The following is a 25,530-nucleotide window of genomic DNA, read 5'->3' as shown; positions in this document are numbered from 1 at the left end:
GGATTAGGCCACGTTTTTTTTGTGCAGAGTGTTAACAGTAAACTGTTAGTGTTCACCGTCACTGGCTGCAACTTTAAGATATTAGGCATCTACAGTGGGACTAGGTAAATTACTCTTGCAAAGATCCAGCATGGACATGATGGGCTGAATGGCCTCCTGTGCTGTAACTATTCTGAGTCTATATGCATATTAGAGCAGAAATTTGAAAGTTGTGGTCTGCCATTCAGGACTCTGTCAGGTGTGTGTGTGTGTGCATTTCCTGCACGCTCTCCTACAGCCACAAGAGGGCATTTAGTGGGAATTTTAACTTTTTCAACTTTCTCATTTCCACATCACCATTTGAAGAAGTTGCAATCGTTTAAATGATTTCAATCGTTAAAGTGATTTCAATCAGGTGTAACTGGGTTTTAACTGTGCATTTAACAATGTTTGATCAACATAAATGGGCCAGGAAATATAATTTTATAATTGTGGAGTGCTGTTAAATATTTAGTTTTTTTCAGCATGTTTTAGCTTCGATCTTCACCCCATTAAAAATTTTCCAAGCCTTTAATTTGCTTGATGTAGTCATTTTTAGAAGTTATTTAATTTTAAAGGTATTAGCTGTCTGTGTGTCTGATAATCCTTTGGTGTGAATGGCTGTTTGCACAGCCTGAATCAATCACTGCTGTTCTGCATATGGACTTGGGAGCAGGAGGAGGCCATTCGCCTCTTTGAGCCAGCTTCACCATTCAATAAGATCACAGCCCCAATTTCACGTCTGCTCCTCATAATGTCCAAATGACCTAATAGCACGTCTTTCGGGACTTGTGGGAGGAAACCCCCGCACACACAGGGAGAACATGCAGACTCTGCACAGACAGTGACCCAAGCCGGGTATTGAACCTGGGACCCTGACACTGTAAAACACAGTGCTAACCACTGGGCTATTGTGCCAACCACTGATGCTGTGGTGCCCTTCACCCAGAAGTGGTGAGGATGGACAACTTGCCACCACAAAGCGTTGGCCTGAACCTCGTCCGCCGGCCGCTGGAGGCGCGGTCTCAGGCGTCACGCCCGCTGATCCTGGCTATGCTGCAATACCTGGGCTGCGGGAGCGGTCTGTCCCTCTGTCTCCGCCGGGTGGCTGCTGCAGCCCAAGTTGCTGCTGCGGGGAACAGGCTGAGGGGCTTGACAACGGCGGCTGCACAAAGCAGGTAAAAGAACAGAGAGTTTCCCCGGCGGGCGAGGAGGCTCCCAAAAAGGGATGGACGGCAGGGTTTTATTTTGAACCGACGTTGAGCGCTAACTTTGCCCTCGCTGTTGACTTGGCTGCCGCGATGCTTGAGTGGAGTTGTAGTTCTTCGTTTCCGCTCCCATTGGCATGTGCGGAGGGGAGCGGAGGGAGAGGACTACAACTCCCGGCGCGCCTTGCGCTGGGTGTCACGCCCCCTTTCTCTGTTTACTCACACTGCAGGGCTGACAGGTGTGTTTATTGCAGCATTTCCTCTTGGGCAAGAAGGGACTGAAGGTATTTCATCAATAGTCTTGCTTTGGTTACTTTTAAACTAAAACTTTTAGATCTGTAAAAGATCTGTAAATGTGTAACAATCCTCTGATTTGTAATCTATCGGTTGCTTTTACGACTTCAGTCAATCCATGAGTTAGAAGCCAGTGGGTGATTATTGCTCCTGCCCCCTTTAAAATTTGATTAATTTTATTTTGCTTGATGATATTGGAAATATTTTTCTAATTGCAAATGAAAACAGTAAAAGTTAATAATAATAATCCTGTTCGGGTACACAGGGAGAATCCAGATTGTCCAAATAACCTAACGCAGTGTTAATGAACGCCTGATGTATTCTGATTGAATTTGTCACTGTTTAGATGTCTGTTGGGGCAAATATTAAATACACTCTGCAGGCTATGATGTATATACTTAAACTTTTCCAAACCTCGGGCTTTGAATAAAGCTTTCTGGACTGGACACTGCTGTAACTGCTTGGTAGGGATGTTCCAGAATAATATCTTTCCGACTGGTCACGTAATGGGTAGAATCATTGCAGCACAGAAGACCATTTGGTCCATCATGTCACGCTGACTCTTTATATACAACCACTCTTCTGTTGATGGGTATACCCAATCGTTTAAAGTAATAAGGTGAACTGCTGTTGGGTATTGATTAGTTAATTATAGTCAAATGGCGATAAAGAAGACCCTCACTGTCATCTTCATAAGTAGGATTTCTCTGACATTCCCTGCCCTCTCCCCACATCTTTCTTTTCAGATATTTAAAAAATAGAGATCAATCGAAGGTACCTAAAGAGAGGCTATTTTGCCCATTGTGTCTGTGCTGACTGAAAAACGAGTATCACAGTCTAATCTCATTTTCCAGCACTTGGCCCATAGCCCTGGAGGTTATGAGACTTCAGGTCCTTATCCAAACACCTTTATTAAATGAGTTGAGGATTTCTGTCTCTACCAGGCCGTCGTTTCAAGAGTCCTAACACCCTCTTTTCCTCTTCTCCCCTCTAATTCTGCCAATTATTCTATGCCCCCTAGTCATTGACTACTCTTCTGAGGTCCTTCCCATCCACTCTACCAAGCCTCTCGCAATTTTGTACACCTTAATCAAATTCCCCCTCAGCCTCCTAGGTTACAAAGTCATCCCCAGCCTATTTGATCTTTCCTCATTGCTGCAATCTTCCAATCCTGGGAAGATCCTCATATAATCTACCCTCTCCAGTGCAATAACACCCTTTCTGTAATTTGGTGACCAGACTGCACATAGTACCAGAGTTGTGGCCTAACTAGAGTTTATTTGATAGCTCCATCATAACCTTTCTGCCCTTATTTTCCTTTATTAGCCAAGGCATAGAATGTGTTTCAGATGCCGCCTTAACCACTTTATCCTTGAAAGTAGAGCAGGTCAAACTGCGGACATGCATTCTAAAGTCCCTCACTTCCTCTACAACTCTTGGTATCCTTCCATTTATTGTGTATTCTCTTTCCTTGTTTGACCCTCTCCAATGTGTTACCTTACATTTTCTTTTAGGTTAAATTCCATTTGCCACTTTTCTGCCCATCTGACCAGCCCATTTCATAATCTTCTTGCAGTCCACAGCTTTCCTCCTCACAACCCCATGACATCAACTGAACTGAAGGTTGCAATTGTCCAAATGGGGGAGGCAGAACTGTGTTTAAAGCTTTGAGACAGTTACCCGGTGTTTTGCACTCTGCTTGCTTTTTGAAAATTGAAACGCATTAGTTGTTCCTAGAAACTTGATCCTAGGTTGAAGCAATGCTAGAAATGTTATGTTTAGAAGTTCCAACTAATTTTTTGAGATAATGTTTTGAAAATGTATTCATTCACAGAATATGGCTGTCAGTGACAAGGCCAGCATTTATTGCCTATCCCTAATTGCCCTTGACAAAGGCAGTGATGAGTTGACGTCTTGACTCACTGTGGACCATGTGGTGAAGGTACTCCCACAATACTGTTAGGGAGGGAGTTTTGGAATTTGATGTAGCAATGGCAAAGACACATCATTATGTTTCCAAGTCAGGATGGCATTTGGCTTGGGAAACTTGCAGAGAGATTAACCTATGGCTTGCAGCTCCTGCACCATTCACTGACCATCACCGCAGTGGAGGTATTTCTAAGTCCAAGAAAAGATCCAACCAGGGGGTGGCACAACAGACTATTCCACAACAATTAGTTACATGTTATGTTAGACTCTCCAATGCTGTGAAATGAGCCACATTCTTTGTTGTTTTGAGCCAAGGGTAACGTCTAGTAAATTGTCCAGTCAATTCAGAATATCCTTGCACTTTTGTGACGCCTACAATTTGTGGAAGTTTTGCTCTGTTCATGCAGAGCAGAGCTCAATATTTCAATTTTATTCTGTTTGAAAAAATACATATTTATAAAATCTTAGGGCACAGAAAGGGGGAGTTATCCCGTCATGCCTGTGCTTGGCTATTTTAAAGAACCATCCAGTTCTGCTGGGTAGTGCAGATAATGTGGTTGTCCATATGGAAGTGGCATGCAATTTTGCAAGAGTTTTGGGGGATGGAAAGGTGGGAGTGAGCTGAGGGTGTGCGATATGAGGGACTGAATCCACTGAGACCTGGAGAGAATAGTGCCGTGGGCTCGGTGGAGGAATTGGAATGGTCACCAACATTGAGCATGCCAAGTGGTACAACAATAATCTTTATTGTCACAAGTAGGCTTACATTAACACGACAATGAAGTTACTGTGAAAAGCCCCGAGTCGCCACATTCCAGCGCATGTTCGGGTGCACAGAGGGAGAATTCAGAATATCCAATTCACCTGACAGCATGTCTTTCGGGACATGTGGGAGGAAACCGCAGTAAACCCACCCAGACATGGGGAGAACGTGCAGACTCCACGTTGGGCAGTGACCCAAGCCGGGAATCCGAACCTGAGACCCTGGAGCTGTGAAGCAACAGTGCCACCCACTGTGCTGCCCATAGGAGGGTGTAGGAGGGATGCTGAGTTGGAGTCGCATGTGATGTGACTGGGTACCTGGACTAACTATGGTTCTATGTACAAGATCGGAGAGGCTCAAGAACGGAGATGTGACCAGGTAGTTGGACAACAATGACATGTTCGGGGGCCTCCTCAAAGTGAACTATTTGAATAAAGAGTAGTTTCCCTACTCTAAAATCTTGCACTTTTGTCTGGTAAGCTGTCTCTCCCTCTTGTAAAGAGCATTATAGAAATGTACATTGATGAATAAGTTAGCAGCTGGTAGTATGTAGGTAATGTGTTAAATCCCTGAAGTCTGCCAGGTGAATGATGTGTTAATCTCCCATCATGTTTTGGGTTTTTTTCGTGCAAGATATTTACTCGAGAATGAATGCTACTGATCAGCTCCATAGGCCATGTGTCTCTGACAATCCTGAGTGTCCCTTTATCCGTTTTTTCTATGTTCCTGACTGTGCCTTTATCTGTCCAGCAACAAGATGGCAGAACATTAAGATTGGAGCTAGGCTAATAAAGGGTGTCTTCGTATTGCAATAAATCTAGAACTCTCTCTGATTAAGCTACTGAGGCTGGGGATCAATAGAAAATTCAAAATGGAGATTGTTAGATTTTTGTTTGGCAAGGTATTACGGGTCACAGAATCAAGGTCGACAGATGGAATTGCGAGTCAGGTCAGCCATGATCTAATTCAGTGTTTTTCAAACTCTTTTTCCGGGGACCCAATTTTACCAACCGGCCGACCTTCGCGACCCACGCCGGCTGACCTGCGCGACCCACCATTTTCTCTTACCTTGTTTGTTGCTGACGAAAATGGAGGAAATGGTTTTGGGTCCCTTTAACCCCAATGGTCTCTTTGTCCCTTTGGCTCCTCTAACGTGGAAAAAAAAGAGGCTGCGACCATATAAAAACCAATGTGGCCGCACTGCGCATGATGATCGGGCACGCATGCGCAGTGCGGCCGAATTTTAAAAAAATATCTGTTCCAGGCCAATTTGAAGGGCGCTTGCAGCTGTCATTAATAAAAGCCAGCCGCTGCGGCTGTTGCGTGCGGATTTGCGCGATCGGGAGCGCCGCGACAGACGGCTCCTCGACCCTCCCGACACCCGCCCCCGACCCACCCACGGGTCGCGCCCCCAAATTTGACAATGCCTGATCTAATTCATCGGCTGAACAGGTTTGAGGGGCTGACTGGGCTCCCCTTACCTTTTATATCTAGGAAAATGATAATGAAATCCAGGGATCACGACAGTGAACACCAGTTTCAGGAAGATTACATCACCTGCAACCAAGCAGAGCTCCCTGCTTCAAAAGCAGGCCGAATGCGCGCACACCAGCTTGAGATTGTACTCTAAACAAATAGAGTTTGATTAAAATGGTTCAATTAACAGTGTACGGGTATGAAACAGTGAGTTGTGTGTTTCACTCGTCTCCTCCGCACAGAAATAATACAAATGGCACTACATTTCTTTTGGTACATAGGCATTAAAACAGAAGTTCATGTCTTACACTGTCGAGCATGCTGTAGTTTCAAACTGGCTGAGCATCTTTTGTGGTCAGCTGAATCTTGGAGAACTGGCTTTGTTACATCGAAACCTAGAAAAAACATTAAAAAACATACAATGTTTTGGCCTCAACTGCTCTCTGTGGTAGCGAATTCCACAGGCTCACCAATCTCTGGGTGAAAAGAATTCTCCTCATCTTAGTCCTAAGGAGCAGAGGGATACAGATCCTTAGAAAATAGGCGACAGTTTTAGATAGAGGATCTGGATCGGCGCAGGCTTGGAGGGCCGAAGGGCCTGTTCCTGTGCTGTAATTTTTCTTTGTTCTTCTTTGTTCTTTAAGTGGTTTACCCCATGTCCTTAGATTGTGACTCTGGGTCTGGACTCCCCCATCATCGGGAACATCCATCCTGCATCTACCACGTCTAGTCCTGTTATAGTTTTATAGGTTTCAATGAGATTCCCCCTTCATTCTTCTGAACTCCAGCAAATACAATCCTAACCGACTCAATCTCTCCTCATATGTCAGTCCCGACACCCCAGGAATCAGTCTGGCAAACCTTCGCTGTGCTCCCTCTTCAGCAAGAACATCTTTCCTCAGATAAGGAGACTAAAACTTCACACAATGTTCCAGGTGTGACCTCACCAAGGCCCTGTATAATTGCAGCAAGACATCCTTGGGACGAGTAACCCAAGAGACCAGGATAATAATTCAGAGACTCTCACCATGGCTGTTTGAGATTTTAAATTCAGTTAATGTTTTAAAAAAAATTTCATTCACAGGATATGGCTGTCACTGGTACAGCCAACATTTGTTGCCCATCTTTGATTGTGTTTCTGAAGATAGAAGTGGGCCACCGCTTTGAATAAAATCTTGAAATAAAAACCTAGCCCCAATAAAAGTGACCTTGAAGCTGTTAGATTGTTAGAGAAACCCAACGGGTTCAGTAATGTCCTTTGGAGGACCTGCTGTTCTTGCCAGATCTACCCTATATATGGTTCCAGTCACACCAATGTGTGTTTGGCTCTTAACTGCTCCCTGAAGTCATCTAACTAACTACAGTTGTATCAAATAGAAGAAAACCCACCAGCTTCTTCTCAGAAAACCTAGGGATGGGCAATAGGTTTCGACTTGCCAGCATTGCCCACCACCCAGAATGAGTAAAGAAAGTATGTATCCGCTAGTTGGAAAGATAGGTTACAAAGTCTATGATGCAAAATGGTCAATGGTCTGCCCACCTAGAACCTCCACAATTGGTCGTCATCATTCATTATCCTTGGAAGATATATCGGAACAAAAGTCTTATATCTTGTGATCAACAGCTTTTCACAGATGATCAATTACTTGGAATGTTACTCTGAAGACAAGTGTGGAGACATCTGGTAGCTTGATTGTTTGTGCCAATGCATTGTTCTGAGCTCATTGAATGGAGGAAAACAAATCCAAGTCTGTCATTGATACCTTCTCGAGGTAACAAAAATAATCACTGTGGCTGGATCAGATAGTTGCTAACCTCAATCTTTTTGCAGATGGACAAATTAATAGTTCTAAGGCTTGTTGCAAAGTGATGAGCAGCTTCACTTCCCAGTGCGGTGAACATACAGAAACACAAGTTTTATTGCGACTCGCTTAAATCAGCAATTTTCCTTTGTTTTGCAATCCCTCCAGTGCCTTGCCCTCCCTCGATCTCTAATCTCCACAGATGCAGTCTGTACTACTTCGTATTTCCAGTACTTTCTGTTTTTATTTTGGATTTGCATCATCCACAATATTTTGCTCTTAAAGTAATGTTGTTTAAATCTACTCTCTGGAAAAATAATTATAAGTTCCCAACATACGGCCATCTAATCATCTGCTTCTTAGGAATAACAGTGGCAATATAGATAGGGGGGGGGGGCGGGGTGGGTGTCGTAGTTCCGATAATGTAGGTGTGATGGGGTTTGGGTGTAGGTGGATCCTTGAGTTTTTTTGGACAGGAAACCTAAAAGTCAGAGTGTTGGGAGGGGGTGGGAAAGATATTATCAATCTTTAATGTCCAGACCAGAATCTTCATTTCTCCTCCAGTTAGTAAATTAAGTTACAGTCAGATGCACTTGATTTATAATTGGTTGCTGAATATAAGTCATGGACACATTTGTATTTGAATCAACAGGAACTATCCCAACGGAAAACTTATAAAGACGGTGTTTGCAACCATGGCAACAGGCGGGAGCGATGGGCCGCAACGTTTGTCGGACCCAAAGCCAAAGCAGCACACAAACCGACTGATCCACGAGAAGTCCCCCTATCTGCTACAGCATGCACACAATCCTGTAGACTGGTAATCACCTAAACCTGTATAAGCCCCTCCCCTTTTCTGAAACACCGTGAAGATTGTTATGTTTGAAAATTTGACTTGAATGCCTGACAGTTTATTCTGTAATTTATTTGTGATTTGTTATGCATCTCAGGATTGAGCTGACTGGCCTATTCTGACGTTTCTATGGAGTAAAACTCTTTTTATTTATTTCCTTTGTATAGATTGTCAATGGATCAAACCCCTTTACAATCACTCTTATGCTTAACACCACAAGAAATCAGGCCAACTCTCTCATTCTTTAATATTCCCAATCCAAGGTTTTCCCAATCTAAGGTTTTATTTATTTATTCTTTGGGAGGAGAGCGTCACTAGCTAGGCCAACATTTATTGCCTATCCTTAACTGCCCTAGAGTAGGTGTGGGTGAGCCACTAACAATTGGCTGTGACATTCTGTGTGAACAACAGGATTAATGTAGGTTAGAGTGTAATGAATTGCTGACCATGTGTTTGCTCTGCAAAGTGACCACTTGTTTCAGTGAGGATTGCAGCAGTATTAACAACAGAGCATGATTTTTTTTTATAGCAAGATGGGAGGGAATTTGGAATCCACAGAATCCCTACAGTGCGGACTGAGGCTATTTGGCCCATCATTCTGCACCGACTTTGAAAGAGCACTCTCTACCAATGCGTACTCCCCTGACCTATCCTCATAACCCTACCTAACCTGCACAGCTTTGGACACTTAAGGGCATTTTAGCATGGCCCAATCCATCCAACATGCACATCTTTGGACTGTAGGAGGAAAGCGGAGCACCCGGAGGAAACCCATGCAGACATGGGGAGAACATGCAAACTCCACACACAGTCACTCAAGGCCGGAATTGAACCCGGGTCCCTGGCGCTGTGAGGCAACGGTGCTAACCACTGTGCCACCGTGTCGGCCCACGGGAACCACCCAGTGTTCTTTATGAGCTGAATATCCTTTTCGCAAGATTTTCTTCTTTGTCTTTAAATTATTGTCCTTCAGTCTGCATCACAGGTGCAGATGAGCTATGGGGCACGACTAATAAACCTTTCTATAAAGTTGCCTGGTAATTTAACTGTTCATTTGTTGATACTCCTGTTGGGATATGAAAGTTGTTCCAGCTACACTGTTTGAAGTAAAATAAGGTATTTGGCAGTGCTGTGGTATAGTGAACCTTGTATGGTGGCTTTATTCATGGTGGGTTTCACGTCTAGCTTCTGTTTTATTAAAGGTATTAATACTCTCCTTATGTCATGTCTGTAATTAAAGACAAAAACTGCTGGTGCTACTCAGTGGATCTGACTGTACCTGGAGAGAGAGAAAACTGATTTTAATGTTTCCAGTCAGTTGTTGGGACAGAAATAGCATCGAGCTGAAACACAAACTCATTGGCTCAGAAGTTGCCTGCCCTGCCGAGCGCTTCGAGTATTTTCTGCTTTTAGTTCAGATTTCTAACATCTGCAGGACTGTCATGTTCATCTCTGGTTGTGGTTCCTGGCAGCACAATGAACTGTCCCCAAGCCCTTTATTGGTGGTCCCAAAGGAGCGGTGCACACAAGAGGTTTGAGTCTGACTGGTCCTTCCTGACCTCCTCTGCAAGCAAGTGTCTGTCTCAGTAGCATGACTGATAAGTTTCTCAATGTGAGGGGAGCTTCACGGGGGGTGGGGGAACACACATCACAGCTGAGCTTAACATTGTCCTCATTTGATATCCAGAAATGTGTACTCTCTGGTAGGAATTACTTCTAAATAAGGATCCAGAGTCTTGACAAATTCTTCATCCCTATCTCTGGCCCGAAGGCCAGTTGTGGCAGTACAGTTGCCATTGTGGTAGATACTGGATTGAATGTGGGCTTCAGGGTGTCAATGTTGCTGAACACACTTGAGTTTCTTACTGAATCATGGAGAGAACCGTGGTATTTTTATACAATGTTTGTTTCATTGCCTCTTTCCCACTGAATGTGGGCCAGTGCAAGTGATGAACTGTTTTTGTAGAATTATAGAATCCCTGTAGTGCAGAAGGAGGCCATTCGGCCCATCATGTCTGCACCGACCCTCTGAAAGAAAACTTCACCCGAGCTCATTTCCCCCGTCCTATCCCATTAACTCCTTAATCTAACCTACACATCTTTTTAGACATTAAGGGACAATTCAAATTAGCCGATCCACCTAATCTACACATCTTTGAACTGTGGGAGGAAACCAGAGCACCCGGAGGAAACCCACGCAGGCACAGGTAGAATGTGCCAACTCCACACAGACAGAGACCCATGGCCGGAATTGAATATGTGTCCCTGGCATGTGAGGCTCACCACTGTGCTGCTGTGGCTTCTAATGTACGCTCAGTATGGTGGATTTGTATATTGAGAATAAATTGAAATAGGACTAAAGGAAGTTTTGAAAAAATTCTTTCAGGGATGCGGGCGTAGTTGCGAGGCCATCATTTATTTCTCATCCCTCATTGCCCTTAAGAAGGTGTTGGTGAGCTGCCTTCTTGAACCACTAGTTCATATGGTGTAGGTACACCAATACTGTTGGGGAGTTCCAGGAATTTGACATAGCCACAATGAAGGAATCGTGAAATGGTTCAAAGCCAGGATGATATGTAGCGTGGAGGGGAATGCATGTGGTGGTTATTCCCATATGTTTGCTGCCCTTATCCTTCTATGTGGTAGAAGTAGTGGGTTTGGAATTGTAGCCACTTGGGGTGGCCACGTTCCGATTCCAAAATGGATACTCGCAAAGAGTGCAGGGAAAAATGGACAGCACTAGAAAAAGAAGCAGGTGCAAGGTTTCCTGTGGATTGGGACTTGCAGAACCCAGACAGAACTGAAACTACTAGCCATTAGCATAGTAATGAGCTATTTCCGGGGACAAAAAGAAACATTGAAACAATCGGTACCAGGACAGACGTCCCGGCGCCAGTGGAAGCTAAAACAAAGGCAGGCCAACGGTTACCTAAAGCCCGCCCAACGATCAGGGAACGACCCCGTTATTGGAGAGAATCGATACAAACGATTGAGACATGGTCCAATTAATTGGGACCAAGTCCAGGGTCCGCCCAGAAGGGCGCGAAACCCCTTGGGGTATAAAGCAGAGTCCCTAAGGTCAGTTCGCTCTCTTAAGAAGCTCTTGATAACACTTAGCTTCTCCACCTTCACCTTGGCATTTGACTCTCAGCGACGAGAGGCCCACCAAGCACCAGCCAAGTAAGTATAAGGTCAACGCACGCTACGAGATAGGCACTCCTAGCTACTATTCTATACCAGTTCGAAGCCAGCAGTATCAGAACCGGACAACGGCCATTGTTCCTCTGACTGAATGGGCCACTCGAAGCTAAGTATAGGCTTTTAGTAGTAGTTGTAGTTTAGCGAGTAGAGTTTATGCATGAGTAATAATCGACTGTGTGTAAATAAATGTACATTGATTTCAAACTTACGAACTGGTGTATCGAGTCATTGATCAGTATTCAGCTTTGAACCCTGTGGTGGTATCAGAAAGATACCTGGCGACTCTTGAGCAAAGGTAATTAAAACAGAGCAAATTAAGGGAAAGCATAACGAGCAACATTTACTGGTGACATCTGATGGGACTCGACTTAGAAGTGGCCCCCCCACTCCGAGAGAACCCAAAATTTGAATTAGAAATCCAATTGGAAACAGAAGAACCACAAGAGTTTAAGCAGTACTGATCAATCCTCCAGAATTCGGAAGTGTGTTAATGCATGCGTACTAACAGGGATATAAGGTAAACCTGAGAGATTTTGTTGCGTAAAACTGTTGGGTGTTTTGTAGGCCATAAATTAGCGTAAGCCGTACCTGTGTTTACATCACCGCTTTGTCACCCCCCGTTCCAAATTTAATACAGAACCCAGATATAGAAAAAATGGCAATGAAGGCAACGGAACGCCTTATGAACCCCCAGGAATTCGAGGTTGCAGCGACCAGCAGAGTAGGACAGTGTCCCGTTTGGGAAGAGGAAATTAGGAAGTACCTCAAAGGGAAAGGATGGCCCCTTTGGAGTGAATTTTGCGCGAATGAAGAAACAGGTCCCGGGAGTATAGGACATACTTGGTGGGAGAACCTGACAGAGATTCACAAGAAGAGCTTGGGAAAAGCTCGCAAGCCGATGGCAATCGTGTCCTGTCTGGCACAATTGCGAGGCACAGAGGAGGTCGTTAGGACGCTCCGCAGAGAGATAGAGGAGAGAGATCGAACGAGTGAGGTAGATGTGAGCGAGATAGAGAGAGAGAACAGAGAGTTAAGAGGGAAGTTAGCAGCAAAAGACAGAGAGGTGGATGATGCCAAGAGGGCACACCAGGCTTGTCTGGCGCACTTAAGCAGCTTCCAGACGCAGTATGACAAGGCCTACCAGGACACACAACGTGCGGTCTTGGTAAGACAAGAAACAGAACAGCAGGTAGAGGCATTGCAGAAACAGTGCAATGACTTAAAAGCAGCCCTACGAGCACTCCATGCTTCCACAATGGAACAAAGGCAGAGCTCGGTAGACCAGGCAAAGTGCCGGAAGCAAATTGCAGAATTGCAATCCCTGCTTTCAGTTCAGAATGGCTTTCAGAGCACATTCGGACCCCAACTAGATCAGGAAAACGGCCCCGATTGGCAGGAATTAAACGAAACAGCCCACAGAGACGTACATGGAGCATGTATGCAGGAGAAACCCCAGAAAAGGAGAACACCCCAACCCCCCACTGAACAGGCAGAACACACCCCCATGAATCCGGTAACCACACACCGCAGAGCCGCAGCAGAAGGAGACACGAATTTCATGTATACAACCCCCTTAACTGTGACCCAATTACGGGACGCGTGCGAGAAAATCACACCGTTCCTCCCCACCTCAGACCCCCACCAATTCTTCGCGAAAGTTAGACAGCAGGCCACCATGTACGGCCTGGATGAGAGAGAGCAGGTAAAGCTCACAGTTTTGAGCCTCGATCCTTCAGTCGTAGCAGCCCTTCCCAACCCACAGAATGTAGGAGGAGGCACCCTAGCAGAGATGCCCACAGCGATCCTTGATGCGATCGGCTATAACAGAGGAGACCCAGTAGAAGGCCTAATAGATGCAGGCAAAAAGACAGAGCACCCCACTGCGTTTGCTGGACGCTTGTGGATTCATTTCACTGCAGTTTTTGGAGAATTAGCCCGCGCCCACTTGTCCCCAGATAACATGGCAAAATGGACTCTAATCTTGATCTCTCATGCAACAGAGGCAGGACAGAGAGCTTGCGCAAATTATGATCCCTCAGATGAGGCCCACAATGAGAAATGGGTTTTGAAAAGGTTATCCCGCGCTTGGGAACAATCCATTCAGAACAAGACCAATTTTAGGAAACCCGAGGAAGAGCAGGCAGATGAAGATATGCATACAGTTAAAGCGCACCAGAACCCTGCATGGATAAATGAGAGTAGAAACAACCCACCGCAGCCCAAATCACAGGAGTGTTACAACTGTGGTCAGTTAGGACACTTTGCATGAGAGTGCAACGCGCTACAGAAACCACAGAGAGCCCAACTGACAGGCACCCTAAATAGGAATAGGGCAAAGCCTATTCATAGTGTTAGCGCCCGTTCAGACCAGGGAGACATGAACGGCACAGACTGACGGTGTTCGGGCTCCCCAACTTGGGTCTGCGACACCCTTTGGGATAAGTCCGGCCGACCGGTCGTAGCAGCCAAAGTACGGGGTCAGCCCGTTGAATTTCTTTGGGACACAGGAGGGTCCCGCACCACACTCAATTCCTCCACGATGTTTCAGAAGGACACATGGCCCACTACAGACACCATCACCCTCAGCGGCTTTACAGGCCACTTACAGCAGGGACACATCACAGCCCCTGTATCCATACAAATCGGCAATATAACAACAAAGCACTCAATAGTATTAGTTGATCTGCCCCACACAGCAGAACACATTTTAGGAATTGACTTTATGATCTCCCACAACCTTTCATTTGATCCAGTCAACAAATGTGTCTGGAGAATGGCAAAAGCAGCACGAGCCCCGCCACGCTCACAGTAGGAGAATATGCAAATATGATCAGCTCAGTTGGAGACTACTGGTTTGACCAGAGAACAATGAGTGCAGGTAAACAGGTGAGGGCAGTCCTGCAAGAACACAAAGCAGCATTTGCACAGCACAAGCACAACTGTGGCAGAATGGCTGGCTCTGTGCAGATTACAGGTCCTGACCCCAGACCCCAGAAACAGTACGGATTTCCCCAGGAAGCAGAGGGAGAAATCTCGAAAGTGATAGACAGCTTGTTAGAACAGGGCGTACTGAGATCAGTAGCCTCCACTAATAATGCCCCAATTTGGCCCGTCAGGAAACCCGATGGATCATGGCGACTGACCATTGATTACCGGGAACTGAACAAAGTAACCCCAGCAGCAGCCCCCATCTTAGCCACAAGTCCCCAGACCATGCTCAAGCAGGGACTCCAGTCACGATTCTTTACGGTTTTGGACATTAGTAATGGCTTCTGGTCCATTCCATTGGCTAAAGCGTGCCAGTACAAATTTGCCTTCACTTTTAAAAGACCGCAGTATACGTGGACATGCCTTCCACAAGGTTTCCACAACTCCCCCTCCATTATCCACCGACAGCTGGAAAATGGATTAGCTAAATTTTCCCGCCCCGAATTTCTGGTCCAGTATGTAGACGACCTGCTACTACAGACAGACACAAAGGCAGAGCGCATTTCGCTTCTAGCAGAACTCCTAGGACTCCTAAAAGAAATTGGATGTAAGGTTAACCCCAAAAAGGCCCAGATTTTGGAAGAAAAAGTGATATACTTGGGAACAGTTATCACGCGAGATCGAGCAGAAAAGGATTGACTCGATTGTCAAATTGCCCCTTCCCCACGACGTCTCAGCCCTCCGGTCGTTTTTAGGACTGGTTGGCTACTGTCGAAACCACATCAACGGTTTCGCTACTAAGGCAGCGCCCCTATCCGACCTTCTTAAGAAAAAAGCACCTTGGGAATGGCTTCCACAGCATACAGATGCCGTGGATGCTTTAAAAACAGCACTCAGCACTCACTACAGGTCCCAGACCCTCTTTCCCCATACGCTATCGAAGTAGCAAGCACCGACCAAACACTTTCGGCCGTGCTCCTCCAGGAACGGCATGACCAGTTGAGACCCGTAGCATACGCATCCCGAGTATTAGACCCTGTCGAGCAAGGATTTTCTGCCTGTGAAAGGCACCTGCTCGCAGTTTTTTGGGCAGTACAGTACTTTTCATACATTACAGGGCTCAATCCCATCACCAAGCTCACAGAACACACCCCAACACAGCTATTATTAGACGGCCGACATAAAGATGGCACAGTCAGCCAAATCCGAGCAGCCCGTTGGACCCTTCTTTTACAGGTACGGGACATCACAGTTAAAAGAACAAAGTCACACACTTCCCTTGCGGACAATTTACAGTACCCAGGCGCCCCTCATGAATGTGAGATTATCTCCACACAACACAACACAGACCCATTCATTCCAAAAACACCTCCAGGAAGATAGGTAGTTCACCCCAGAGACCCCAGCCCACAGACACGTGCTCACCCCTGAAAATCTATGTGGATGGCTCCTCCACAGTTTTAGACGGCAAACGCATAACAGGATGTAGTATTTATATAGAGGACGCGCCCTAGAAGAGATTTCCCTAAAGTTGCCAGGACACTTAGGCCTGCAGGCAGCAGAACTGGCAGCAATTTCTTACATAAGGGGCTGGTTTAGCTCACTCAGCTAAATCGCTGGCTTTTAAAGCAGACCAAGCAGGCCAGCAGCATGGTCCAGTTCCCGTACCAGCCTCCCCGGACAGGCGCCGGAATGTGGCGACTAGGGGCTTTTCACAGTAACTTCATTGAAGCCTACTCGTGACAATAAGCGATTTTCATTTCATTTCATTTCATAGTAGACAACCCCGATTAGTTCCCCACCCCAGCAGACATCTACTCAGACAGCCTGTATGTCTGTAATAGCTTAACCGAATTCCTACCCCTGTGGTAGACAAGAGGATTTGTTTCCGCAGATGGAAAACCCCTACCATCAGCCCCATTACTCTGCCATATTTTAAAGCAGGCAAAGGACAGGCAATACGGCATTGTAAAAGTTCGCAGTCACCACCATTCTTCCGCACCTGGAAATGTTAAAGCAGACGCCCTAGCAAAAGCAGGTTCTAGGCATGGTTATTTTTGGAACCCCCCGAAAGCGCCCTAGTACACGCAGTTCAGGTCTCACAGACCAACATACAGGATTTAGCCCAGGCACAGAAACAGGACGAGAAGCTAAGGGAAATTTTAACGGGAAACTTCCCAGCCCCTTATGACAAATTTAAGAATTCCATGACCACGCATGACGGTGTGATTCTTAAAGACAGCCTTTATGTAGTTCCAGAGCAGGATAGGAACCAACTCATTTGTTTGTTCCATGACAATCATGGACATCAGGGAATTGAACCCACTTTAGCCCACCTCAGACCGCTCTGTTGGTGGCCAAATTTGAAAGACGACGTAACGCACTACGTTGAGAATTGCTTGATCTGTGCCCAGAACAATCCGGACAGATACGCAAAGAAGGCTCAACTCAGCCACACCCGCCCCGTTAATGGCCCATGGACTAACCTCCAGATAGACTTCATAGGACCCCTACCCCCTTGCAGAAATGGATATAAGTATGTGTTGGTGGTCATCGACACCTTCACAAAATGTGTGGAAGCATTTCCAACGAGCACTAATATGGCAAAGACCACAGCCAAAATACTAACCCACCACATCTTTACAAGATGGGGACTCCCCTGTAGCATAGAGTCCGATCAAGGCTCCCATTTTACAATACGAGTTATGAAAAACGTCCTCACAATTTTTGGAATTACTCAAAAGTTTCATATCGCGTACCACCCCCAGTCAAGTGGTATTGTCGAATGCATGAATAGGACACTAAAAGCCACCCTTAGGAAAATGGTTCAGCAGCACAATAGCACCTGGGACTCAGTTCTCCCATTTGCATTGATGTTTTTACGAGACACGGTATCCACGTCCACAGGATACAACCCCCACACTCTCATGACCGGACGTCCCATGAAAGGAATATTTATTAGGATTAGATTTGACCAGCCCCGCAGTGACGGCCCTCATCCACAAAAACACTGTACAGCAGTTGATAGCAAATGTGAAGGCGGCCCAACTCGCAGACGCTGTGAGAATGGGCACAAGGAAGAAACAAAGCAAGGCTTGTTTCGATAAGACAGTGCATGCCACTGAGTTTGAAGTAGGGCAGTAAATAATGCTTTCCCTTTATAACCCCAGCACATTCCTGTCACCTAAGTACTCAGATCCGTACTCCATTTCGGACAAAGTAAGCCCCTCTGTCTACAAGATAAAATAAATGGAAAGTCTGCGTGGTTGCACATAAACCAGCTTAAGGCTAATGGCTCGCAGAACAACCGCACACACCACATCCTGCTCGCAGCAGCAGACGAGCTCGCCCCGCCCACAGACGACGCATTCCTACCCTCCCCCAGCCAGTCCAGCCTGTCCTCAGACTCAACTTCGACTCTGCCCCCTGACACACGACTCTGCCTCTCCCCGCCCCCAGACAGCAGCGACTGTGAAAGCACTGACAACAGCCACAGCACACCACGTTACTACCCCCCTGCACCAGGCCCCACTCGCAGCGACTCCGAGTACAATTCGAGTGATCCCTTCGAGATCACATACATTAAAGCCCCTGACCCAGACCCACTGCCCGATGATTACGAATTAAACCCCTGCAATTCAAGACTAGACACACGATTCTGGCACCGCGACAATTCATTCAGGCTCATCAGGAACGATGAGATGGACCCCAAGTCACCCCACGCAGCTTTGGCATGACTTCTACAGTCAAGAGTATGGCAGCCGGGAGAAGATGATGACATTGAGTCTCACTCTCACCACGCGAATCCCTTTGCGACCCTGTGGTGTCCAGATGAAGTTTAAAAGGAACCGCTAGAGAGATACGGTGTCCTTTCTGATGGAACCTGCACGATATTTGTTGTATGTTTGTTTGTATGTGTTTGTTAAATGTTCAGTGTTTAGAATTTAAACAGCTTTTCACAGCCCCACGCCACCACTCCTTTAACGCCCCCTGGCAGTTAATGGAACAAGTTTGTCCACGGACAGCCGCCTAGTTTGTCCGCAGAAACCTCTGAGAATTTGCCCAGACACCAATTCGTAACTGCTCTTCTAATTTGAGGGTAGAAGAGGCATTACTGCAATCCACCACGACGACTACATTCTTGTCCGTTCTTGCCAGTTACCCAGGCAGTGGAGAAACGGCACTTATCCCCGCCCTGCCTGAGGACCCCCTTCTGGTCAGCTAAGCTCGAGTACAGCACACCCCGTCCTACCCGGGGATTCCATCCAATTCTTACCCACCGCGGCCCATATGCACCTCATTTTGGCTCTTTCATTTCAAAAGTTTTTGTTTTAGTTTACAGTGACCCTTCGGTTGCTTTCCTCATGCTATTTACATCCTCAAACATTGGGATGGTAAATTACGCAGGCTGCGAGACGGCTCGCACTGTGTCAGTATTTTTCAAGAATGTCTTGTCCAGAAATTTGGTTTTTAAAAAAATGAGGGAGTCACAGATGCTGACCAATTATAAAGGGTAATTGGCAATAAAGGACAGACAGACAAACACACGCGATCTTAAGCAAGATAATGACAGACATTATGCTTGCGTTCACAGAATTCCAGACGAAGACAAGAAGAGAAGAAAGAAGCGAAGAGAAGGAAAGATGAAGACGACCTCCATCTTTGTTATATGGACACTAGCAGGATCCCTTTGGTTGCGCGCGAACACTAACCCCCTCACCCCCACCTCACAGGCCGGCAATGATTCACTTCCCCACAGTACACTGAGCCCAGTAACTGTCAACAGTACCCCGACCTGGTGTGATAAGTTTATCACTTGGTATTCCCTCTCGTATGTCGTTGAAGCACTTTTAGCACTGCCGATACTTTGCAGTATCGTGCAGACCATTCGAATGAAGAAATGGCGAAGAAGAGCCCACCGCGCTCTCACCCCGATATACAGAATTAGATCCTCTATTTTTGGTTTCCACCAGGCCCCCGAACCCCTTGACATGGATTGTTTTTTTGTTTGTGTGTGTTCGTTTGTTGAATAAAGAAATGTGAACTCTGCGTTTCACTGCCAAACCAGAGAAATTTGAATGCTGCTATTTTTGTACAGTTAAGATGTTAGTATATTTTTGAATTGTTTGAGTGAGGATAGTTTATTGAGAATAGTTAGAGGTTCCAGTTTTTTTATTTTGTAATGCATGTCCTTAATGCCATAGCGCCGCCATAGAATTTTGATGATGTGTGTATGTAAAATTATTTAGTTAAAGATATGTTGCATAGTTAGGGTCAGAGTAGAGCCTAGTCATGAGTGCCCGCTTGGTCAGGGAATGAAGACATCGCAGTAGTGTGATCCTTCACGCTTCGCGTTGAGGATCACAAGGAGGGAGTGTAGCCACCTGGGGTGGCCACGTGCCGATTACAAAATGGATACTCGCAAAGAGTGCAGGGAAAAATGGACAGCACTAGAAAAACAAGCAGGTGCAAGGTTTCCTGTGAATTGGGACTTGCAGAACCCAGACAGAACTGAAACTACTAGCCATTAGCATAGTAATGAGCTATCTCCGGGGACAAAAAGAAACATTGAAACAATCGGTACCAGGACAGACTTCCCGGCGCCAGTGGAAGCTAAAACAAAGGCAGGCCAACGGTTACCTAAAGTCCGCCTAACGATCAGGGAATGACCCCGTTATTGGAGATAATCGATACAAACGATTGAGACATGGTCCAATTAATTGGAACCAAGTCCAGGGTCCGCCCAGAAGGGCGCGAAACCCCATGGGGTATAAAGCAGAGTCCCCAAGGTCAGTTCGCTCTCTTAAGAAGCTCTTGAGAACTCTTAGCTTCTCCATCTTCACCTTGGCATTTGGCTCTCAGCAACGAGAGGCCCGCCAAGCACCAGCCAAGTAAGTCTACGGTCAACGCACGCTACGAGATAGGCGCTCCGAGCTACTATTCTATACCAGTTCGAAGCCAGCAGTATCAGAACCGGACAACGGCCATTGTTCCTCTGACTGAGTGGGCCACTTGAAGCTAAGTATAGGCTTTTAGTAGTAGTTGTAATTTAGCGAGTAGAGTTTATGCATGAGTAATAATCGACTGTGTGTAAATAAATGTACATTGATTTCAAACTTACGAACTGGTGTATCGAGTCATTGATCAGTATTCGGCTTTGAACCCTGTGGTGGTATCAGAAAGATACCTGGCGACTATTGAGCAAAGGTAATTAAAACAGCAAATTATGGGAAAGCATAACGAGCAACAGAATGTGCTGTGAAGGGGATGTGGGTGTCGGAGGGTTGCTGCAGTGCATCTTGTTAATGGTAACAGTGCTGCCACTGTGTGCTGGTGATTGAGCGAGGAAGGTGGAGGATGGGTGACAATCAAGTGGGTGCCCCATTTATGAGATAAAAAGACCAAGGTCCACCTAGTTTACCTTCTGGTAGTCACATAAAAGAACATTGCTGAATAGCATCGTTGACTAGTCTTAGTGGTCATTCTGTATGAAATAGTCCACAACAGACCTAGGCACGAGGAGGTGGAAACTCTCGTGGTTAAGAGCTTTAGGAACCATGGGTCCAAAATTACCTATTCCTTGCAAGCATGTGACTCTCACTTTGTCATGTCTCAAATTACTCACATACGTACAACATAGAAAATAGAAAAATACAGCACAGAACAGGCCCTTTGGCCCACGATGTTGTGCCAAACTTTTGTCCTCGATTAAGAACAAATTAATTTACAGCCCATCATTCTACCGTAATCCATGTACCTATCAAATAGCCGCTTGAAGGTCCCTAATGTTTCCGACTCAACTACTTAAACAAGCAGTGCATTCCATGCGCCCACTACTACCTCTGGCATCCCCCCTATATCTTCCACCATTCACCTTAAATTTATGTCCCCTTGTAATGGTTAGTTCCACCCTGTGAAAACGTCTCTGACTGTCTATCTATTCCCCTGATCATCTTATAAACCTCTATCAAGTCGCCCCTCATCCTTCTCCGTTCTAAAGAGAAAAGGCCTAGCACCCTCAACCTTTCCTCGTAAGACCTACTCTCTATTCCAGGCAACATCCCGGTAAATCTCCTTTGCACCTTTTCCAAAGCTTCCACATCCTTCCTAAAATGAGGTGACCAGAATTGCACACAGTACTCCAAATGTGGCCTTACCAAGGTTTTATACAGCTGCATCATCACCTCACGGCTCTTAAATTCAATCCCTCTGCTAATGAACGCTAGCACACCATAGGCCTTCTTCACAGCTCTATCCACTTGAGTGGCAACTTTCAAAGATCTATGAACATAGACCCCAAGATCTCTCTGCTCCTCCACATTGCCAAGAGCCCTACCGTTAACCCTGTATTCCGCATTCATGTTTGTCCTTCCAAAATGGACAACCTCACATTTTTCAGGGTTAAACTCCATCTGCCACTTCTCAGCCCAACTCTGCATTCTATCTATGTCTCTTTGCAGCCGACAACAGCCCTCCTCACTATCCACAACTCCACCAATCTTCGTATCGTCTGCAAATTTACTGACCCACCCTTCAACTCCCTCATCCAAGTCATTAATGAAAATCACAAACCGCAGAGGACCCAGAACTGATCCATGCGGTACGCCACTGGTAACTGGGCTCCAGGCTGAATATTTGCCATCCACCACCACTCTCTGACTCCTGTCGCTATCCAACTAGCCAAATTCCCCACTATCCCACGCCTCCTTACTTTCTGCATAAGCCTACCATGGGAACCTTATCAAATGCCTTACTAAAATTCCTATATACTACATCCACTGCTTCACATTCAACCACGTGCTTGGCCACCTCCTCAAAAAATTCAATAAGACTTGTGAGGCAAGACTTACCCCTCACAAATCCGTGCTGACTATCCCTAATCAAGCAGTGTCTTTCCAGATGCTCAGAAATCCTATCCCTCAGCACACTTTCCATTACTTTGCCTACCACCGAAGTAAGACTAACTGGCCTATACAGTATCCCAAAATGCTGTTTTCACATTTTTATAGTTAATGTGTTATATTTGTTTTAATTGCTAGGTATCCATGGGGAGAAGAAGCATTTGCCAAAGCGAAGAAAGAAGACAAGCCAATATTTCTGTCAGGTACAGCATGGATCAGGTTACTTTCAGCATCTCTAGTTCATTTCTCTAGTTCCTTCCTCCTTCTGTTTTAATTCTGAAGATATGACCTCTGAATTCTATCAGGACTTGCTTAAGGTCACCTCCCACATTATCTGGGAATCTTGAAATATTGAGGATAGCTGCTGCAACTCGCAATCCAGGAGGAGAAAGCTGCAGTCAGTGGAGCCTCCATTGTTACTGTCATGTACACTCGACGTACGGCAGCCTCACGGTGTTGAGGTCCCAGGTTTGATCCCGGCTCTGGGTCACTGTCCGTGTGGAGTTTGCACATTCTTGCCCTGTTTGCTTGGGTTTCGCCCCACAACCCAAAGATGTGCAGGTTAGGTGGATTGGCCAGGCTAAATTGCCCCTTCATTGGAAAAATAAATTGGGTACTCTAAATTAAAAAACATAAATGTACACGCAGACCTTGGTTGTTGTCTCTTTTTTATTTGTTCATGGGATGTGGCTGTTGCTAGCTGCGCCAGCATTTATTTCACATCCCTGAGGGCATTTAAGAGTCAACATGTAGGCCAGACCAGTTAAAGATGACAGATTTCCTTCCCGAAAGGTACATGAATAAACCAGATAGTTTTCATGAAAATTGTTACGACACCCTGGGCTAGTGTGTGGTCAATTCCAGCCCCACATGCCCTGGAATCACAACGCAAGTGAATTAATCAATAATTCTTACAAAAATACTCAAAGTCTTTGGCCCTTGGCTGCCCAATAATCACAGTCACCAGGTTTGTAAATGTAAACACAATAACTTTATTTATAACAAGGACTATAACGAAATATGCAGGAAATCCAACTGGTTAACTATTAACTAATACCTACTTTCCACTTTAACTTTCTCCCCCACCCTCTATAGATACACAAACACATAGGCACAAGACAAACAAACACAAAAGGGGTAGAAAGGGGTAAAAATCATAAGTGAAAGTAAAAAAAGAGTCTATGTTTCAGATTATGGTTTTTAGCACACATTTCCTCACAGCAAACTTGCAGATTAAAATCTTTGGTTTACAGCCGGTAATGATCTTCTCTGTAGATTCATTCATTCCAGTTCTCGGTAGTTTAGAAATGCATTCCTCACAGGTCTTCTGGAGAAATATGGCAGATTCTAGGCTTTCCTTGCACAGCTTGTAATGGTGTAGAAGCCAACTGTTTTCTAACACACCTAATAGGTAAAAGATAGCTAAATATTAAGCCCCTGTCTTACTAAATACCCATTTTAAATTCACTCATAACCTCAGGTCATCTCAAAACATACAACTTACAAAACAGCATGACACAGCACAAATTCTACAACATAAAAACACATAATTCAACAAAAACACAGAAGAACCTGATAGATTAGAACAAACACTTTGACAAGACAGTGTCCAAGGACAGGGCAGGCTCTCTGGCAACAGCATAGCAACGACATGGTAATATCAAGGCACTATTGTTCTCAATGTTGATAACAGCTAAGTCAGCAAAAGTCAGTTCAAGCCGGTAGCAATAACAGCATAGAATCGCATTCCATAACACATTCAAGAATTCATTTATGAAACATTTCAAGTTAATGTTGCACATTAAATACTGACAGCTAACCGTCAAATCAAACTCATTTGATTTTAACCCAAACCAATTAGGATTACATAGGGGTGTAGGTAGATGGCTAAAGACTGATATGATTTAGAATAACCATGATAGTCCGTACGGCCATCTTTATCCTGGATCATTCTATACTTTGATCTAAATTATTCTCTATCTCTATATTTTCACTTTTCCACTCTAACTCTTGAAGTAAATGCAAGTTGTTTGCCATAGGCAAGAAAATCATTTCTGTATCATTTGAAAGTTAAATTGGGTACGAGTTGCTTCTCTTTAAGTCCTTTTTGCTAGCCGGACGTATTAGAGAATAAGATTTAAGTGATTCTCAATTGTAATCAAATAGAGGCAATAAACGATTCTTCTTTGCAGCCAAGAGGTTTTAACTCAAATTTCTACTGAGTTTTAGTGTTCGCAAGTGCCACTAGATTCGCGTGGTAGATCTCTATGACTGGTTCTCCTGTAAATAGATTCATCCAGGCTCTCTGCCAGTTAAGAAACATAGCCTTTCTGGGGAAAACAGAGAGGCTCTTGTCTTTCTGCTGCCAGGAGTCAGTGAAACCTTGGGACTCTGAAAAGCATCCCAGTGGGATAGGATCAAATTGCCACCTGTTACCAGGAAGCCACAGCCTTTTGGAACAATTCATTGGCTACCAGCCAAATGAATCAAACTGAGTCCTACTCATCTCTCTAACTGGTTCCGACCAGTCTGTAACTCCAGTTTAAATCAGCACAGCCTTTTGGATTCTTCTGCTTGAATTAAAGATACGGGCTGCTTGCCTTAAAGATACATGTCCATTAATCGTCCATGGAGCAAAAATGTAACAGAAGAAATAAAAGAAAGGGGAAATAAGGGAATAAACAGGAAGGACCCTTCACAATCAACAATATTTTCCTCGTCAGTTTTAATTCCAGATTTTTATTAAATTCAAATTTCGTCATCTACCACAGTGGGATTCAAATCCAGATTACCCTGGGCCTCTGAATTATAATACCACTATCGACAACACCACTACATCACTGCTTCCATTGCAGAGGGGGCAGAGTAAGGACAGAAGTTCAGCTGGGTGCCTTCTCAACGTTTTTGTGAGGAATGTTTTATTCAATGATTCCTAAAATGATATTTAGGATATGCAAGCTTTCAAAAGTGGAAAAGGCTTTCTAAATTCCAAGAGTAACCACAGGGACCATAATGCATAGGAGCAGAATTAGGCCACTCGGCCCATCGAGTCTGCTCCGCCATTCAATCATGTCTGATTATTTTCTCATCCCCATTCTCCTACCTTCTCCCCATAACCCCTAATCCCCTTATTAATCAAGAACCTATCTACCCCTGT

The 25,530-nt window shown here is 45.2% G+C and overlaps 1 protein-coding gene across 3 annotated transcripts in view; it reads left to right on the top strand.

The window, feature by feature from the left end:
- The first annotated feature begins 1,054 nt into the window (after window positions 1–1,054).
- Window positions 1,055–25,530, top strand: part of spata20 (spermatogenesis associated 20) — a 590,771-nt gene continuing 566,295 nt past the window's right edge. The window contains exons 1-3 of one of the 3 annotated variants that reach the window (XM_038776992.1): window positions 1,055–1,196; window positions 8,143–8,310; window positions 22,512–22,576. In XM_038776992.1, the coding sequence (XP_038632920.1) occupies window positions 1,072–1,196; window positions 8,143–8,310; window positions 22,512–22,576 (358 nt within the window). In that variant the 5' untranslated portion in view covers window positions 1,055–1,071. Of the gene's footprint in view, window positions 1,197–1,457; window positions 1,511–8,142; window positions 8,311–22,511; window positions 22,577–25,530 lie in introns of those variants that run through there. The other 2 variants (XM_038776993.1, XM_038776994.1) reach the window with 2 other exon arrangements.

This window comes from Scyliorhinus canicula, chromosome 18, assembly GCF_902713615.1.
Source record: "Scyliorhinus canicula chromosome 18, sScyCan1.1, whole genome shotgun sequence".
Classification (NCBI taxonomy): Eukaryota; Metazoa; Chordata; class Chondrichthyes; order Carcharhiniformes; family Scyliorhinidae; genus Scyliorhinus; species Scyliorhinus canicula.
Note: the sequence above shows the minus strand (reverse complement) of the source record. Positions and strands in the feature narration are given on the sequence as shown.